At 46.7% G+C, this 18,848-nt stretch overlaps 1 protein-coding gene across 4 annotated transcripts; it reads left to right on the forward strand.

Moving 5' to 3' along the window:
* The first annotated feature begins 5,035 nt into the window (after positions 1-5,035).
* tmem208 (transmembrane protein 208) lies at positions 5,036-15,847 on the forward strand. 4 transcript variants are annotated; one of them, XM_078400573.1, is made up of 6 exons: positions 5,036-5,125; positions 8,510-8,608; positions 9,488-9,547; positions 10,409-10,545; positions 11,778-11,862; positions 13,670-15,847. In XM_078400573.1, exons 1-6 carry the CDS (start codon positions 5,120-5,122, stop codon positions 13,805-13,807), a joined length of 525 nt encoding a protein of 174 aa, XP_078256699.1. In that variant the 5' UTR covers positions 5,036-5,119; the 3' UTR covers positions 13,808-15,847. The 4 variants fall into 4 exon arrangements, with proteins under 4 accessions (XP_078256699.1, XP_078256698.1, XP_078256701.1 ...); XM_078400572.1 differs by lacking the exon at positions 5,036-5,125 and adding an exon at positions 6,952-7,290; XM_078400575.1 differs by lacking the exon at positions 5,036-5,125 and having other exon boundaries at positions 8,532-8,608; positions 10,441-10,545.
* Positions 15,848-18,848: the final 3,001 nt, after the last annotated feature.

Genomic DNA, 18,848 nt, shown 5'->3' on the forward strand with positions numbered 1-18,848 from the left:
CAGAGATACTGCCTGGCCTGCTGAGTTACTCCAGCATTTTGTGTCCATCTCCTGTTACAAACCCTATTGGCATAAAGGCAATGCCACAGTCAGACAGCCGCCATTCCCAGGCAACATTCTCTCCTCTGCGGCTATGACGAGAATTAGCAGGAAGTCACTGACCTGAGTAGGTGACTCCTTCTGTTGATCAGTTCATGTAAGGACCCAAAACACTGGAAAAGCCAACTCTTACGTTTATCAAACAGAACCTGGATTCAGCTTACATTATCAATGACAATCAGAATGTAAAGAAAGGCGTATGTTTATGCCAATCCTTTCCTAACTTCAGAATGTACCAAAGGACTCCACAACGAGTTCAGTGGTGTGGTCCACATTAATGTAGGAGTTGTGGCAGCTGATTTGTGAGGTATCACAAACAGCCATGGTTTCATAGTCATATGGCACTATAACTGGCTCTTTGGCCCATTAAGTCTTTGCCAACCACCAACCACTGATGTACGCTAATCCTATTGTTTTTTCCGCACATTCCAATCAACTGTCAGATTCTGCCTCACCCATACACGAGGTACAATTAAATCACCATCCTCCATGTCTTTGGGATGTGGGAGGAAACTAGAGGGGAAACAGCATGCTCACAGGGAGAACATGCAAACTCTACAGAGCAACACCTAAGGTCAGGATTGAACCCTGGTTCTCTGGAGCTGTGAGGCAGTAACTCCATCAGCTGCACCACCCTGCCATATAGTCTGAAGGTAGACACAAAATGCTGGAGTAACTCAGTGGGTCAGGCAGCATCTCGGGTGAGAAGAAATGGGTGACGTTTCGGGTCGAGTCCCTTCAGGTATGTCTATTCCTACACATCCTGTCACATAGACCAATCATTTACTGATTTGATTTTAGGAAGGGACACTTACAAGCCATGGCCCTTCCTCAATATGCTGTTGGTGGAATGTTACTCATCTGGCAGGCACTCCTCCACCAGAGTATTGGCCTGACTTTGCACACACTCTGCTGCCTTGATTTGTGAAGCTGGGACTCCTCAATCATGGGATAGCAATGAGCCATAGCAGATGTATTCCAGATTGGGTCATAATCGGCCACCTCGATAAAAGGTAATCCTGAACTTCAGATGCGCCTCCACCTGAATGTGATACATGGAAACCCAGGTTAAAACAGGATATATGGTGATACGGGGCTGTTCCATCCTCCAATGTGCACACTCTACCGTATTCATTCTGTGGTATTAAAACCTCCAGGACCAATGCTCCTCATTTGGGGCTTGTTGGATACAAATGACTGTTGCCTGTGAGACGGAACTGGCTTTACTTGGTGGAAGATTTCCCTTTCCAATGTCCTGGACTTCAATGTAAATTAATGCAAAGTCAAAGAGCAATTGAAAAATTTGTCCCGACGTCAGGGTGAAGCAATTCAGTGAGGCAGCCCGTGAACTGCCTGTGTTAACTGAATTTTCCATGGGTCCCGGAAATATTGTCCACCCTGGGGGAAACTGATGGATATTTTTGGTTCAGAGGTACTTTTGCTTACTTGCTAGCCATGTTTGCTCCTGTCTAAAAATAAAAGCCCAATGGACTATGACACTTTGGTCCCTTTGCAAATGGCAACTTTCCAGCCATCGGTGCTGTCAGGGAACTGCATGTAATGGGCATGGGCAGAATAGTCCCACACATGCCGCATTGTGCAATGATCTCAAATTTGCAGAGATTGGGACTGAAATTGTGTCAAGGTACACTTTTCCCAAATCACTCTGGCGATTTAAGCAGGGTTTTACCTGATTTTGTTGATAATGGGGATGCATTTATCTTGCATACACTCAACAATAACTTTCAATGGTATTCAAGTCCAGTTGAGTTTATTGTCATTTGCACAAGTACAGTGAGGTACAGGTACAACAAATATCTTGCTTGCAGCATCATCTCAGGAGCATGGATTCATGCAGCACCACAAAAATATGATTTATACATCAATTCAACAAGGTATTGAAAAGAAAAAGACTGCATAAACAAGACTATAGTGCAAAAATACACAGGCCCAAGTAGTGCAAAACGTGGCCCATTGTTAGGGTTGCCAACTGTCCTGTATTAGCCGGGACATCCCGTATTTTGGGCAAAATTGTTTTGTCCCGTATGGGACCACCCTTGTCCTGTATTAGGCCTGGAGGGCGCTGTAGGCCCAGACACTGTAGGTTTCTGACATTTTCGCTCCGGACAATCTAGGTCCCGATGCCCGGGTTCGGAGGTTTTTTAAAAGTTTTTTTTACATGTACATCAAGTTCTTTATTCACAATGTTTTCAATAGTATATTAGTTTCTATCCAAACATGCATGTTCCTTTAATTGTATACAATACTTCCAAAATAGGCCAGTACCAGTCAGAATAAGACATCACGTTTGACACATACATCACAGCCACTGTCTGCTAAATCAAACTAAGATAAGGATTAAACCATTCTTTATTGAGAAACCACCAGTTATACCATGTAGAAAACAAAATTTTCAAAAGAGTTAAAGAAAAGTTTTGTTACATTAACAAAATTACGCCTTTCAAATCAAAAATTCAATCTTCAGTCTACAACATCATCTAAATGCATCTCCGTATTTGTTCTTAAGCTGACCGTTTACATATTCTTCTGTCTGTTAAGTGCTATGTTCATATATACATCCAAACAAGCTAAAACACCTTGGTAATTCACACCCGAGTTCAGTTTAACCACCACTGGCCTCCCTATGATTTGTTTTAGAAAATCCCTGGGACTGGGCGTTTGCTTTCGCAGCCTCAGTTTGCATCCTTCAGCCTATGCATGGTCCACTGATGGCTTGATTTGAATGCGGCCTGGACGGTTCCAAATCCCCTGCACCCGGAATCCGGAGGTTGCGTAGCAACCTGCCTCCCGGCCCGGGTGGCCACCATTGGTGAACGGGAGCATGTGGCCACTGGCTGGGTGAGGTCACCTTGTCCCGTAATTGGGAGTGAGGAAGTTGGCAACCTTACCCATGGTGTTCCGTTGCTGAGGTAGGATCAGTGTTGTGCAGGTCAGTTCAAGAACCTGATGTTTGTAGAAAAGTAACTGCTGCTGAATTTGGTGGTGTGGGAATTCAGACTTCTGCATTTCCTGTCCAGCAGTAGCAGTGAAAAGAGGGTAAGGCCCAGATGGTGGGGATCATTGATGGTAGATGCCCCCTTCTTGAGGCAGCACCTCATGTAGATGCTTTTGATGATGGGGAGGGCTGTACCCTTGATGGACCCAGGCTAAGTCCACCGCTCTCTGCAGTCTCTCCCATTCCATGCATTGGAATTGCCATACAAACCATGATGCAACCAGTCAGGATACTTTTGGCAGATGAAGGGGGTGAGAAAAAGTTATCAAAAGTGACAAGAAGCACAGGTTTTTACTCGCAGACGTGGCGATGAATAGACAGGGTGGATGTGGAATGCACTGCTGGGTCCACAAAGGAAACTGATTCAGTTGTAGAATTCAGAAGGGAGATGGTTAAATGTCTGCAAATAAAGAATTTGGAGGGCTGTGGTAAAGGGAGTGTGACCAGCTGGATTGTTCTTGTGTAGAGTGTCAGGGATTTAATATATCGTAGCTTTATTCTGTGTTGTAATCATTGTTATTCCTTGTGAGATTCCACTGCAAATGTTGCACTACATACTGTGGTTTACATTATTAAGGTCTGTTTTACCTAGAATAACTGGCAATTTACACCGATCAGCCAAAACATTATGACCACAGACAGGCGAAGTGAATAACATTGATTATCTTGTTACAATGGCAGCTGTCAAGGGGTGGAATATATTAGACAGCAAGTAAACAGTCAGTTCTTGAAGTTGATGTGTTGGATGCAGGAGAAATGGGCAGGAGTAAAGACCTGAGCGACTTTGACAAGGGTCAAATTGTTATGGCCAGGCGACTGGCTCAGAGCATCTCTGAAACGGCAAGGCTTGTGGGGTTCTCCCAGCAGTGGTCTGAGGAGGAACAAAGCACAAACCGGCGACAGGGTGTTGGGCACCCAAGGCTCATCAATGCGCGAGGGCAACCAATGCTATCCTGTCTGGTCCAAACCGACAGAAGGTCTACTGTGGCACAAGTCACAGAAAATTTTAATGGTGGTTACAGGAGGAATGTGTCACAACACACAGTGCATCGCACCCTGCTGCATATGGGGCTGCACATGGAGGACCAACAGCATATTAGGCAGGTGGTCATAATGTTTTGGCTCATAAGGTCATAATGTTTTGGCTGATCAGTGTATTTTATATTAATTTGTTGGCACCAAAGAAAAGCAAGGTGGAGTGCCTTAACGACTACAATCCAATGGCTCTTGCATTATCATGACTTCTGGAGGTGGGGCTTGACACAGATTTGAACTACAAGGTGGTCAGGGTAAAAGACAGCAGGGAAGAAGGTGTTGATAATCATGATGGACACAAAATGCTGGAGTAACTCAGCGGGATAGGCAGCATCTCTGGAGAGAACGAATGGGTGACGTTTCAGGTCGAGAGTCTTCTTCAGACTCATGTATTGTCTTTCCGCTGACTGGTTGGCACATAACTGTTCACTGTACCACGGTACACATGACAATAAACCAAACTTAAACTACACTGAAACTCAAACTGTTGCCAAGGTTGGATCTGCCGTGATCTTACTGAATGCAAAGCAGGTTGGAAGGGGCGAATGGCCCACTGGTGCTTCTTCTGTTCCTTGTCAGGATGTTATGTTAAAGGCATCATCGCCTGGGAGAAGATGCTGGGCTTCGCTTTGGCAGCTTACAACCCAGCGGTATAAGTATTGATTTCTCTAAGTTCAAGTAGCCTTTGCTGCCCCCCTCTCTCCGTCCCTCACGCACCCTAGTTCTCCGACTAGTTTCACAGTCCTGATTCATTTTAGTCTTCACGCGGTGATGTGCGCAGGCGCGGCGCACGGCCAGGTGAACTCCACGCACACACCTGGTCTGGGGGGCGGGGCCTCGGCTTTCTGACGTCAGCCTGGCGCCCGGCCAATGCGCTCCCCACGACGACAGCACTGTGCGCCGGAAGCGGCCTGGAGCGCTGACTGTTGGTTCGGCGGTAGCGGCGCCGCTCACCGAGCCTCGGGAGCCATGGCGGTGAGGGTGCAGCCAGCGCCGCGGGGCCGGCCGGCCTTGCAGCAGGCCACTTCCAGGCCCCAGACTGAGGGCTGCGTGTGGGGTTTGCGGGCCCGGGACCAGAGGAGAAGGGAGGAGGACCGCGGGCCCGGGTTCAGGGGAGGAGAGGGGGACCGCGGGACCAGGGGAGGAGAGGAGGACCGCGGGCCCGGGTTCAGGGGAGGAGAGGGGGACCGCGGGACCAGGGGAGGAGAGGGTGACCGCGGGACCAGGGGAGGAGAGGAGGACCGCGGGACCAGGGGAGGAGAGGAGGACCGCGGGACCAGGGGAGGAGAGGGGGACCGCGGGACCAGGGGAGGAGAGGGGGACCGCGGGACCAGGGGAGGAGAGGGGGACCGCGGGACCAGGGGAGGAGAGGGGGACCGCGGGACCAGGGGAGGAGAGGGGGACCGCGGGACCAGGGGAGGAGAGGGGGACCGCGGGACCAGGGGAGGAGAGGGGGACCGCGGGACCAGGGGAGGAGAGGAGGACCGCGGGACCAGGGGAGGAGAGGAGGACCGCGGGCCCGGGTTCAGGGGAGGAGGACCGCGGGACCAGGGGAGGAGAGGAGGACCGCGGGACCAGGGGAGGAGAGGGTGACCGCGGGACCAGGGGAGGAGAGGAGGACCGCGGGACCAGGGGAGGAGAGGGGGACCGCGGGCCCGGGTTCAGGGGAGGAGGACCGCGGGACCAGGGGAGGAGAGGAGGACCGCGGGCCCGGGTTCAGGGGAGGAGAGGGGGACCGCGGGACCAGGGGAGGAGAGGGGGACCGCGGGCCCGGGTTCAGGGGAGGAGGACCGCGGGACCAGGGGAGGAGAGGGTGACCGCGGGACCAGGGGAGGAGAGGAGGACCGCGGGACCAGGGGAGGAGAGGAGGACCGCGGGCCCGGGTTCAGGGGAGGAGGACCGCGGGACCAGGGGAGGAGAGGGGGACCGCGGGACCAGGGGAGGAGAGGGGGACCGCGGGACCAGGGGAGGAGAGGGGGACCGCGGGACCGGGTTCAGGGGAGGAGAGGGGGACCGCGGGACCAGGGGAGGAGGACCGCGGGACCGGGTTCAGGGGAGGAGAGGGGGACCGCGGGACATGGGGAGGAGAGGAGGACCGCGGGACCTGGGGAGGAGAGGAGGACCGCGGGACCAGGGGAGGAGAGGAGGACCGCGGGACCAGAGGAGGATCGCGGGCCCGGGTTCAGGGGATAGGGGAGGAGGACCGCGGGACCAGGGGAGGAGAGGGGGACCGCGGGACCAGGGGAGGAGAGGAGGACCGGGTTCAGGGGAGATGGAGGGAACCGCGGGCCCGGGTTCAGGGGAGGACCCTGGGACCAGGGGAGAGGGGAGGAGGACCCCGGGATCAGGGGAGAGGGGAGGACCCTGGGACCAGGGGAGAGGGGAGGACGGACGCGGGCCCGTGTTTAGGGCGACATGGTTTGGGGAGCAGGGGCAGGTGCAGAGCCCCGGTTGCTGTTTTACCACATTCCCTCAGAACTGGACCATTAGGATAAATCATTTGAAGTTTAGTCCTCCCCATAAGGGAGCCCATAGTCCTTCGACCGTAGAAAGTTCATGTTCATAAGTCATAGGAGCCGAATTAGGCCATTCAACCCATCGGGTCTACTCCGCCATACAATTATGGCTGATCTATCTTTCCCTCGGTATTTATTCACAAAATGTTGGAGTAACTCAGCAGGTCAGGCAGCATCTCGGGAGAGAAGGAACGGGTGACGTTTCGGGTCGAGACCCTTCTTCAGAAACGTCACCCATTCCTTCTCTCCCGAGATGCTGCCTGACCTGCTGAGTTACTCCAGCATTTTGTGAATAAATACCTTCGATTTGTACCAGCATCTGCAGTTATTTTCTTATGTCTTTCCCTCGGAACCCCAATTTCCTGCTTGCTCTCTGTAACCTTTGACACCTGTATTAATCAAGTACCTGTTAATCCCTTCTTTAAAAAACCCAAGGACTTGGCTTCCACTGATGTCTGGCAATAGTTTCCACAGATTCACCACCCTCAGGGTAAAGAAATTCCTCCTAATTTCCTTTCTAAAGGTATGTCCTTTTATTCTGAGGCTGTGCCCTCTGGTCCAAGATGCTCCAATTTGTGGAAACATCCTCTCCACATCCACTCTATCCAAGCCTTTCATTATATGGTAAGTTTCTATGAGATTTCCCTGTCACCCTTTTAAACTGCAGCGAGTACAGGCTCAGAGCTGTTATATGCTCGTCATATGTTAACCCATTCATCCCCGGGATCATTCTTGCAAACCTCCTCCGGGCCCCCTCTAATGCCAGCACATCCCTCAGCCTAAAACTGCTCGCAATACTTCAAATACAGTCTAACCAGTACCTTATAAAGCCTCAGCATTACATCCCTACTTTTATATTCTAGTCCTCTCAAAATGAATATGACCGATTGTCTTGCTTACTACCGATTCAACCTACAAATGAACCGTTTGGGAATTCTGCACCAGCATTCCCAAGTATCTTTGCACCTCTAATTTCTGAATTCTACACTACCTGCCCCACCACCTATCTTCATATTATCCGCAAACCTGGCCACAAAGCCATCACTTCCATAATCCAAATAATTAATATACAAAGTGAATAGGAGTGGACCCAACAGCGACCCCTGCAGAACACCACTAGTCACCCGCAGCCAACCAGTAAAAACCTTTTATTCCCACTGTCTTCTGCCATTCAGCCAATCTTATATCCATGCCAGTATCTTCCCTCTAATAGCATGGGTTCTCATCTTATTTAGCAGCCTCACATGCAGCACTTTTATCAGAGGCCTTCTGAAAATCCAAGTAAACAACATCCACTGAATCCTCTTTGCCTATCCTGCAATTTATTTCCTCTAATTTCAACAGATTTGTCAGGCAAGTTCTCCCCTTTACAAAACCATGCTGATACTTTGGAAACTGCTGGCACAATATGATGAGTCCCCTGTCCTGTAAGGTAGCAATTTGGCAATGCCAATAGTATCCATTTGTGTTCTAAATATCCTGGTACCCAGTATCCCTCTCCGTGATTGAGCACCCAGTATTGTGAAGATGATTTGTGGGCTGGGTGCTTGCTCTGATGTTACCAGTCAGTCGTCAGAGCAGTTTCCATCTGGAAGATTGGTACTGTTTGTGGGGTTGCTGTTGGAGAACTGATATTGTGTGATTCTGTACGATGGCTCTATGGATTAGGGAGCCAATCAGATGTAAAATCCAACTTCATTAATGTTGGCTGATGAGTTTTTGAATTTTCTATTTATGTCTTAAAATTTATTTTGAGGTGGTGAGAGGGTCGGGTGATTCTTTTAAAAGTATAATGTTATTCTCTGCCTCACCAATTCTGATGAAATTATTTCTCGTCGTTCAGCTGAAAACCGGCAAGGTTGGAACAAAAGGCAAGAAGCAGATTTTTGAAGAGAACAAGGAGACACTGAAATTCTATTTGAGGATTATTCTGGGAGCTAATGTAAGTTAATGCTTTTGTGCAGTGGTTTCTTATCAACAAAGTAGTGTGCCACAGTGGTGCAGCTGGTAAAACTACAGCCTCACACTGCCAGAGACCCCAATTCAGTCCTGACTTCCAGGGCTGATTGTGTGCGATTTTCACATTCTCCCAATGTCCGTGTCCTGGTTTTCTGCCATGTCCCAAAGGCATGTGCACCAATGGACACTATCATTCTGTGATGTGAACCTTTCCACAAAATCATTTGACTGGTCTGGGTTTGATTTTTGGCACATTCCTATCCCTTTTCTCATAAGTAGTTAGTCTGGTCTATGTGCCATTTTATTCTGTTGCTTCTCTGGCTTTTTGATCCATTCATTTATCTTGCCATTCACAGCATTCCATGCCTCCTCTATGGAAAATGATGCCTACAATGGTCCTTTGGGGTAATCTCTATATTAGACTTTATTTTAGAGAGACAGCGTGGGAACAAGCCCTTCAGCCCACCTAGTCCTTGCCGACCGGCGATCACCCCGTGCACTAGCACGGGTCTCTGGCGCTGTAAGGCAGCAACTTTGCCAATGTGCCACCTCTAATCCGCTCCTGTATTTTGATGTTATATTAACCTTCTCTGTGCTCTCAACTTTTACTAGTGCCACAATATCTCGACATATGTTCTTCCCAATTCTATTCTGCTTTATTTTTCTGTCAGAGCTTGATTTCAATCAGGTGGAAGGGAAAGCATAGATAGCACTCATGAGGTGTGCTCTGTGTGAATTTATTCTCTCATCTTCCACTGAGATGTGTGGGCTTCCTTCCCACTACTTATGCACTTTGTCGGAGAACAAAATCAATGATGTAGTGATTTCCCTCTTTCTGACAGCCTCATTGTCTTTTCTACAGGCTATTTATGGAGCAGTGAACCTCTTCCTTTTCTACAGTTCAGTCACATTCTGGACCTGGGTGAGTCAAAATTCTGTTCTGTCTTCCGTTGTGGTTCCTAAATCAAGATTGAACCTGATGATGAACTCACTTAATTTTTTACATAAGCACACATTTTGACGAAAGCCCCGAGTGAGTTTTATTTATCTGATGATATGTAGCCACGTGGTACTGAGGCCAATTCTTTATGATATTAAACGTCAGGCTTAACCTCAAATTTTTTTTCCCCACAATTATCTTGATTCTGAGATTGAACACTCTGGTGTTATAGACACAGATGCTTTTTGTTGTTTCCTCCCACACTCCAAAGACGTGTGGTTTTGTGGTTTCCTCCCACACTCCAAAGACGTACAGGTTTGTAGGTTAATTGGCTGGGTAAATGTAAAAAATTGTCCCTAGTGGGTGTAGGATAGTGTTAATGTACGGGGATCGCTGGGCGGCGCGGACTTGGTGTGCCGAAAAGGCCTGTTTCCGCGCTGTATATATATGATATGATATGATATGATAACTAAGTGTCTCTTTGTGGTAATGGAAGTAATTAATAGTGGGCAATTTGCCTACAAAGAGCATTACAGGAGGGACCCACTGAGTGTCCTAACATGAAAAGTCATGGTCCTCGTAGGATTCTGGGCATGGTCCCTGCAATTTGTCCAGTTTTTGGACTAGGAGAATGGGGTGAATGATGGGAGTATGAATCACACGTCATTCTTAACCCAAAGCCCATGCAAGCTTAGCTATCAGTTGTACCAGAATGATGTTCTTCATTGTTCTCTGAAACTTGGCCGCTGAGGTCGAGGACACGGTTACATGTGGTATCTGACTATAAAAGGTAGTTTTGTATCTCTTGTCTCCCTTCAGTAAAGCCCTCTCTTTCTGTGGCAGGGATTGCTGGCCTTTGCCCTGGTTGTCTACAGCTTCAGCTATCGTTGGATGCAAGGAATGGCCCATCCCGTGTTCTCCCAGGACAATGCCCTCCTCGATGGTGGCATTGACCTGAACATGGAGCAGGGTATGGCAGAGTGAGTGTCCACAAAGCACCACAAAGTGGATGCAGTAAACTGCTCATTGTTCAATTATTTGAATGTTGTTAGATTTTGGTAATTTAGGCAAAAGGGGAACCAGTGCAATTAACTTTGATTTGTGTTATCAGAACGTCTTGCTTTTATTCTTTTCTCTATCGTGACTTTCATTATCTTGTTGTCACCCTCTTCTGACTTGCCCTGTTATTTCTCCTTTTGCTAACTCACCCGTGATCCATTGATTGTTCCCTCGGGTCTTTCTCTGGTTCTGTATTTATTTAACTTGTTTCTCTGAGATCTGATCTGAAAATCAATCATCGACCAGACCTGCTAACTCTTTCTCTCAATATACTTGTTGCCTCCTTTGGTGAATGCAGCTTTTTGTGGGTGCTTCATAATTTGAGGCAAACAGGCATCACTTCCAACAAATCCCCAGTAGAAATATGGCTTACCCTCGGAACTAATGGGAATATCGCTGCTGGTTTATGTCCACAGCATTGGAGTACAAAGGTGTTGAAATTCTGTCACAGTTACACCAACCCCTGGAACAAAACCTGGAATAGTGAAAGTAATGCTGGGCACCACATGTTAGGAAGAATTTGTAGGCTTTCTCCCGTGTAGATTTACTGAAGGACCACCAGAATTCTGTAATTTAACATTACAATGTTGCATTCACTGGAATTTGTGTGATCTGATTTCCAAGATCTAAAGACATATGACTAGGTAGGAGGGAAACAATTTCCATTTGATTTGGTTAGTTCGATCTTTGGAACACATGCTAATTGTTAAAGCTTGGCTCTTCAACGGGATTTCAATGGAATTTGATTTGCCCTTTCAGACCATTAATTCTGAGTCAGAGGAGCACGAAAGAGAGAACTTTGTGAACTTTTCTCTAACCATCTCTTAATTCCGACAGTAAATGTGATGCTCCTGTCTTAACTTAATTCAAGTGACGTATTCTGCACACTGAAGGTTGGAAAATGCAGAGCTCAGCTGGGCCAGTTGTTAATTTAAAGACTCGAGTTTAATAATTAAACCTTTTATGTGATAAAGCAAAGCTCTGGAGGTGGGTGACAGATTAGTCACAGCCTCATTAATGCAGCAGTCTTGAGGGACAAAGAGCGTGTGTGCCTAAATTATTGTTTCTGTAACTGAAAATTGTTGTGCTTTTAAAGTTCACTTCTGTAGAAGTCGGTGTGATTGGGGCTAACCACGAATTCTTTCCCTTGCAGGCATTTAAAGGATGTCGTTCTACTTACTGCCATTCTACAAGTCCTCAGCTGTTTATCCATGTACTTCTGGTATCTATGGTTCCTAGTAAGTTCTTATTTTATCTACAACATTTTGGCAATTTTAAGGCATTTTTTCTGGGGGTTATTTGAATGGTGATGGAGGGCATTTAGAGAAGGAACTAAGGTTAGGGGCATAAAGTCGTATGCAGGAGGTGATGAAAAGATCTTTGTCCAGCCCTAACGGCTAGTGAGGCATTTTGGTTTAATGGTATTGCCTGCGCGCTATATAGGCTGAGCTGCATTTGAGGCCAAACAACTGTCTGGAGTAGGACATACACAATGAATGGTAAGGTCCTAGGAAGTACAGTAAACCCTTGCTATAACAGACCACAGGAAGGGGAATGGTGTTCTTTATTGCCGATTGTCCGTTATAACCGAGTACAGCATTATCATTGTATGCAGTTGAAACAAAGAACTGCAGATGATCATTAATACACAAAAAGGCGCAGTGCTGGAGTATCTCAGTGGGTCTGGCAGCATGGCTGGAGAACATGAATAGGTGATGTCGGGATCCTTCTTCAGACTGATGAATTACTCCAGCATTGTGTCATTTCACCTTAAAACTTGGCGCCGATACCGCTAGTCCGCACCTGTGAGCCCTTCTTCACCAGTTGCAGCAGGTGGTGCAACTGGTGAAGAACCAAAATCCATTTCAAGGTGTATGTTAAAACAAGGGTTTACTGTATTAAGGAATAGGGAAATCTTGGTGAACCAGTCCAAGTATCCATGGAGATGGCATTACATTTACATAAGGTGGTGAGCGAGTATGTTGGATGCTTGTCTCAGTTAGCTGCAGTGTCGGAAACAAGAACAGGGTTATGGTACAACATTATAAAACATTGACTAGGCTGCGGCTGGAATACTGTGTGGAGTACTGGTTGCTGAACTATAGGCAGTACAAGAGAGGGTCCAGAAGAGGGGCTGAGCCAGGTGAAGTGGTAGTTGCCCAGAGGCTGGGTTTTTCCATGGAGCAGGGGAGACTGCTGGGGTAGAACCTAATAGAGATATACAAAATTATAAGAGGGGTGGGTGGGAAATAGGGTAAACAACAAGCACTTTTGACTGTGGCATAGGTATCTAAATCAGAGGGAGTAGATTAGGATAGGGGTTAAGAGGATATAGAGGATCTAGGTAAGAGTGTTTTTACCCAGAGGATGCATGGAATCTGAATTGCTGTGCCTCAGCGGACAGAGGAGACAAGTAAGCAACATGTAAGCAGTATCTGGACAGGCACCCGAATCAGTTAGACCATAGAATATAATGGATAGGTCTAGGCTGGTCATGTATGTGGTGAGCTGAAGGGCCTATATGAGTTACAGGACTCTGACATGCTTTCCCCCCACCCCGAGCAGTTCCTCAGAAGTGTAATAAGACTCCTCATCAATAACTACACAGCGGTAGTTGAGTAATTGGCCCAGTAGTACAATAGGCAGCACATTGCCGCAGTGGTAGAGCTGCTGCCTCACAGCGCCATAAACCCAGGTTCAATCCTGACCATGGGTACTGTCTGTGCTGCATTTGTATGTTCTCCTGTGAATGCGTGTTTTTTCTCTGGGTGCTCTACTTTCCTCCCACATAACCAAGCCATGCATGTTTGTAGGTTAATTGGCTTCTGTAAATTACCTCTACTGTGTAGGACATAGAACGTCTGTGTGATCGATGGTTGATGTGGACTTGATGGATTTGATGATCAAATGCTTCTTTTTCCTTTACCCACACACACCCAAAAAAGATTATTGCATTTTTAACCCTTTGTGACTTGAAAGAACTTGTAGTCAGTGCGGCACTCTATTAAACCTGTATTCCCAGATTGATTCTTTTTTAAATTTCAGGCACCAGGGAGAGCTCTATACCTACTGTGGGTGAACTTCCTTGGACCATGGTTTACTGCAGAACCTCCCACGAACCCAGACATATCGGAAAAGAAACAGAGGAGGCAGGAGCGACGACAGATCAGGAAGTTGCAGTAGGAGACTGGGCCATTCCTAGGCACTTGTTTACAGATCGCTTACCGGAAGCCAGTCACCTCCTACCCTTCCTCCCATCGCCAAGGTTCCCAGCCACCACCTCTTGTTAAGAGCTCTGGCTGTGCTGGGGGACTCTTGCTGCTTCTCCACCACAGTCCCAACTTTACTACACTGCATTTATTCCCAGCCTACAGAGTACTGCTGTGGGAGATGTTGAGCATGCTAGGTGGCTCTGTGTCAGGTGTTGCTTAAGCTTCAAGTCCTGCCTTGTTGTGTCACTGAACCGGTAAGTGGATCGAAGGTAAAACTATTGGGACTTGTGAATAAAACTTAAATGGCAATGAATTACTACCTCATGCTGTGACATCTGCCCCTGTAGCTAGCCCCTGTTCCTTGCAGTGCTCTTCCCCAATTCCTCATCTACTCAAGGTGTCTTTCTCGACTGGGACATAATTCCTCTGAAATTCATAATTTTTTAGGATGCAATTGGACATTGCTAATGGGAATATTGGGCAACAGAAGAACAATGATTGAACTGGATTCTACGTCAGTGCCTGTAAATACTTTACAGTGCAGAGCCAGAGCGTGGGGCTGTTGGTGCCACTGGAGACTCATCTTTAGCTCAGCTGAACTCTAGTGAAACCGCGGGCAGTGATCAACCCCAGAACCTCTCGCTCAGTGACCAGGACCTGAGATTGTTGCTGTTTGTGTTTACTGATGTCTCCGAGCTTTTGCCAATATTGCCCATTGATGCTTCATTGCCACTGCAACTGCCTGTCTCCTGCGTACACCCTCGCTGCCTTCATCTCGCACGCATGTGCATCACCAGCTACAAGTTAGTAAACCGCGATCCAGTAGTTCATTTGCTCAGGATGTGGTGCAGAGGCCCAGTTCTTCGTGTGTGGTTGAGTGAAGAATAGAAACAAATATGTTCCTCACCCTCTGCACCCTCTTCCAGCATTCAATATAATTGTGCTGTCCAGTAACTCCGTCCACCACTTTGGTTTTTATTCCCCATAGTTTTCTCAGCTAGCCAAAATTTATGATATTTATTTTAATGAATCAGCTATTAATTGCATTTTAGTAGAAGGGAATGCCATCCTAAATATCCTGCTTCTGATTTTTAAATTATGATTCCTTGTCAAGTGTGTCTGATCAAATCATTTCAAATTCTTAGCTACAATCGTATTATTTTGTATTCCATCAAAAACAAGTGTGGTTTGTAATAGCTCCTCAAAATCAAACTCCTGGATATCTGGAAACTTGCCTTTGCCAGTAGATTGGTCTTCAAAGCTTGCTTTCTTGATGCACTTCTTTCTTATTTACTCTTGGCTCAGTTGGTTGAACTCTTGCATCTTGCAAAACCTTGCTGTGAACCCTAGCACAATATTCCAGCCGGCATTGCAGTATCATTCTGAGTACAGGATGCCTCTGCTGAGCCAGTGTATTAGTGAAAGAGCCAAAGGCATTCATTTAGGCAGAATCGTTCCCAGGTGTCATGGCAAGTATTTATCTCACAGCAACATCTCTAAATCAGATTCTGGTCATTATCTCATTGCTGTTTGTGGGAGGTAGCAGCATGCAAACGTTTAGTTAGATTATTACATTGAAACGATACTTTCAATGAGTACTTTGTTGCCTGTGCCATCCTGGCACCATGAAAGGCATTACATGTGCAAGCCTGTCTTCAAGTGAATGAATCCCTACTTTACAAGTCTACATATTGCCATGGCAAAATGGTGTGCCGCTAATTCAGACACTGAGCGCCACAGATTCAAGGAGAGTTCTACAGCTGCAGAGACTGCATTGGAAACTGGCAGGATTGGCACAGACACCAAAGGTATTCACATTGACCCATCAAAGTCTTAATGCATGGACTGAAGTGCCGAACAAGTGAGGAAGGACACTTTGGAGCTGAGTCAACGGTCACCGCTGAAGGTCTCCGATCATTTACTGTATTACATCAGTGACAATTAATTTAAAGTTTTATTAAAATGACGCAATAAATTTACTGAATGAAATATTGAATAAATACTATATAATGTGCTACATTGCGATGTGCTGCATCAGATTTTATTTTTGGTCACAGGGCTGAGCGCGATCATTGGGAATTGCAAGGAAAATACATATATCTGGTTTACCAGTTTTCATGCTGAATCAGCAACTGTGTGGCTTTTTAAAAATTAATTCATGGGATGTCCTGAAGGTGAAGTCACAAAGGGCTGGAGAGGGCAATTTGAGATTATGAAGGTAGTGTTAGGGCCCATGAAACCCTTAGACAGTGATGGGAGCCATCCCAGGTTATTGAGAGAGGCAACCGAGGAGATTGCGGGAGCCTTGTCGAAGACCTTTGCGTCTTCTGTCACAGGCAAGGTCCTGGAGAACTGGAGAGTAACCAATGTTGTTCCTTTGTGTTATGGGCAGAAGGCAGGCACGGGTTACTGATTGTGGGTGATCAGCCGTGATCACAATGAATGGCGATACTGGCTCGAAGAGCCAAATGGCTTCCTCCTGCACCTCCTTTCGATGTAAGAAGGGAAGTAGAGGGAGTCCAGGGGATTATAGGCCATTGAGCCTCACATCAGTGGTAGGGAAGTTATTGGAGAGGATTCTTTGGGGTAGGATTTATTCTCATTTGGAAGAAAGTGGGTTAATTAGGCATTTACTAATTGATCACTTTTTTTTTAAATGACAAAGGTGATCCATGAAGGGAAGGCAGTGGATGTTGTCTGACACCTGTACTAAATAAAACAAATGAGAAGGGAAAGGAAACTTTTCCCAGCATTGCCCTGGACAGAAGGGCACAACTCTTACTCATCGTTCACTGCCCAATACGTGAAATTGTTGGGCAGGTTGTAAAGCAAGTTGATGATCATTAGCAGAGTTATGCACCAATTGGTAAAAATGGCATTTCACTCAAAGTTCTCCACAGTTATCCCAAAATCAAACTTTAAATATTGAATAACAGGCAGCGAAGTTAAACACTTTAAATATTTAAAGCTGCCACCAGCTTTCTGTGAAAACGAGAGTAAGGAGCTGCTGTTGCCTCTGAAGGCAAAGTCTCAATCTACCTTCCCAATGTAGGGAGAGTTGGCACTCGTGGCATATGTGAACAATCCCGACGTCTCATTTGTGGATGTCTAAATCTCAACCTTCCTTTCCCGATACTTCCAAGGATCTAGAAAGACATTAATAACCTGTTGGTGACCAAAGCACATAAACATCAGGTCAAAGGTTGCTCTTAAAAGTAAATGCAAAGGGAGCCAATGTTGATCCTCCCGTGTGCTTTGCAATCTGAAGGTTGCAGCTGCCTGGTCAGCAGGGTAGCTGAGTGTGCCATGCCTGCAGTAAACCTAGGTGCACGCCAGTCCACCATGCCATGCCAATCGCCTGCAAAAATTATCAGTTGCAAAGTAACGACCAAAGATTACAAGGAAAGTGAGTGTGAAGGGTAAGGGGGTTTAGATCACTTAGAAGTACCTACTCCAAACCTTCATGTAGCTATACACAGGTCTAAAGAAGGAAGCTGGCAACAAATCATTTAGAAATTTTAAAAAACATTCCCCTCCATCTGCGAACATGCCCAGCAAAAGGAAGGAAATTCCAGCCACCACAAGCCCCAGTGTCAGCTCCAGGCAATAGAGTCAGTGAAAGAGGACAGCTGAGGGAGGAGAAGTAGAATGACTAGATGTAAAGAAGGAGTAGAATGACTAGATGTGAAGAAGGGAAAGAAAGATGAGAAAATTGCCTTCAAAAAGCAAATTGATTTCCAACTGCAAGGTGAGTGGGAAATGCCCTGGGTGGACACTAGCACCTGTTTGTCTTCTGAAAGGCAACTGGGTGAGTTGATGCAGCAGACAGAAGAGGCAAAAATAAAAGGGAAGGAAAGGAGCCTTGGGAATCTGCAAGGGAAGGCGAATTGCACATCAATTCTGGAAGAAACTTGACTTCCGACATACACCAAGTCCAGGAGTCTGAAAGAAACACAGTGGCAGGTGCACCCTACCTCCAGGAGTCTGGGGGAGACAGTGACAGGTGCACCCCAACTCCAGAAGTCTGTGAGAGATAGTGGCAGGTGCACTCAGCTCCAGGAGACTGAAAACACTGTTTCTGGAGACTGGAAGCAGATGGAAAATGCAGTGATCGACACCCAGGCTGGCCTCTCTGCTCAACAAGACAATCAGCTTTACTGCACTGGAACTCCCCATCCCCTAAACGAGATCAGGGCATGTACGTAGCTCTGGAACATGTGCGACAGTTTACAAAGCCTTGGGCACACTGTCGAAATATGACCTTTCCACCTTAGATCCAACAAGAGCAATGAGTTTAAAGCTCACATCCATGAAAGTGTGAAACGCGCTGCATGAGGTATTGCCACCTTGGGATACCTCACTTAAGGTATGGCTAACTCCCTATGTTTGTAGTTGTGCAGCTTACTGCACCTTTGCAGCTTTCAGCTGTTGGTGTTGGTCCCATGCCAATTGATATGATCAAGAGCAATGGTTGCTGCTTCTCCAGCCTGGGTATTCTGCTGCCTCTTATAAACACCAATACTGTACTTCTATCAGGTCTCCCCTCAATCTCTAGTCTTTCAGATGAAACAATCCAAGTCTGTCCAACTCTCCTTGTAGCTCATACCCTCTAATCCAGGCATCATTCTGGTAAACCTCTTATAAAAAGTTCTAAAATTCTAAAACTGCATCATTTCAAAAGTGACCACATTCTTCCTCTATTGGTCTGCCGGGTCTGCCATTCGGCCGAGCAAGGGAGCTTCTGTGGCGTGTGCACTGATACACAAGGTACAGTGAGTGAAGACAGGGCACTGTTTTATTTGTAGAAATGTATATATTTTATTAATAAAGTACATTTTTAGGACATAAGTATAACCCTCTATGGCATCCAAACACCTTGTTACTCATCTGCTGGCAGTGTGATTAGCTCTGCGGTTACAATGTCAAATGCAACACCAACTTAAACACTTCCTCTGACTTTACATAGGTTAAAATATCCCAGAAATAAAAATAAACTTGAGACTACTCAACGG

The sequence above is a fragment of the Rhinoraja longicauda genome, chromosome 6 (genome assembly GCF_053455715.1).
Source record: "Rhinoraja longicauda isolate Sanriku21f chromosome 6, sRhiLon1.1, whole genome shotgun sequence".
NCBI classification, from domain to species: domain Eukaryota; kingdom Metazoa; phylum Chordata; class Chondrichthyes; order Rajiformes; family Arhynchobatidae; genus Rhinoraja; species Rhinoraja longicauda.

Excerpts from the sequence above, each read along its gene's own strand:
- tmem208 (XM_078400572.1), top strand. The coding sequence starts at position 7,192 with ATGTCCTTTTATTCTGAGGCTGTGCCCTCTGGTCCAAGATGCTCCAAT. Across the intron at positions 9,548-10,408 it reads CAGTCACATTCTGGACCTGG|GGATTGCTGGCCTTTGCCCT; the intron begins GTGAGTCAAAAT and ends TTTCTGTGGCAG. Across the intron at positions 11,863-13,669 it reads TCTGGTATCTATGGTTCCTA|GCACCAGGGAGAGCTCTATA; the intron begins GTAAGTTCTTAT and ends TTTAAATTTCAG.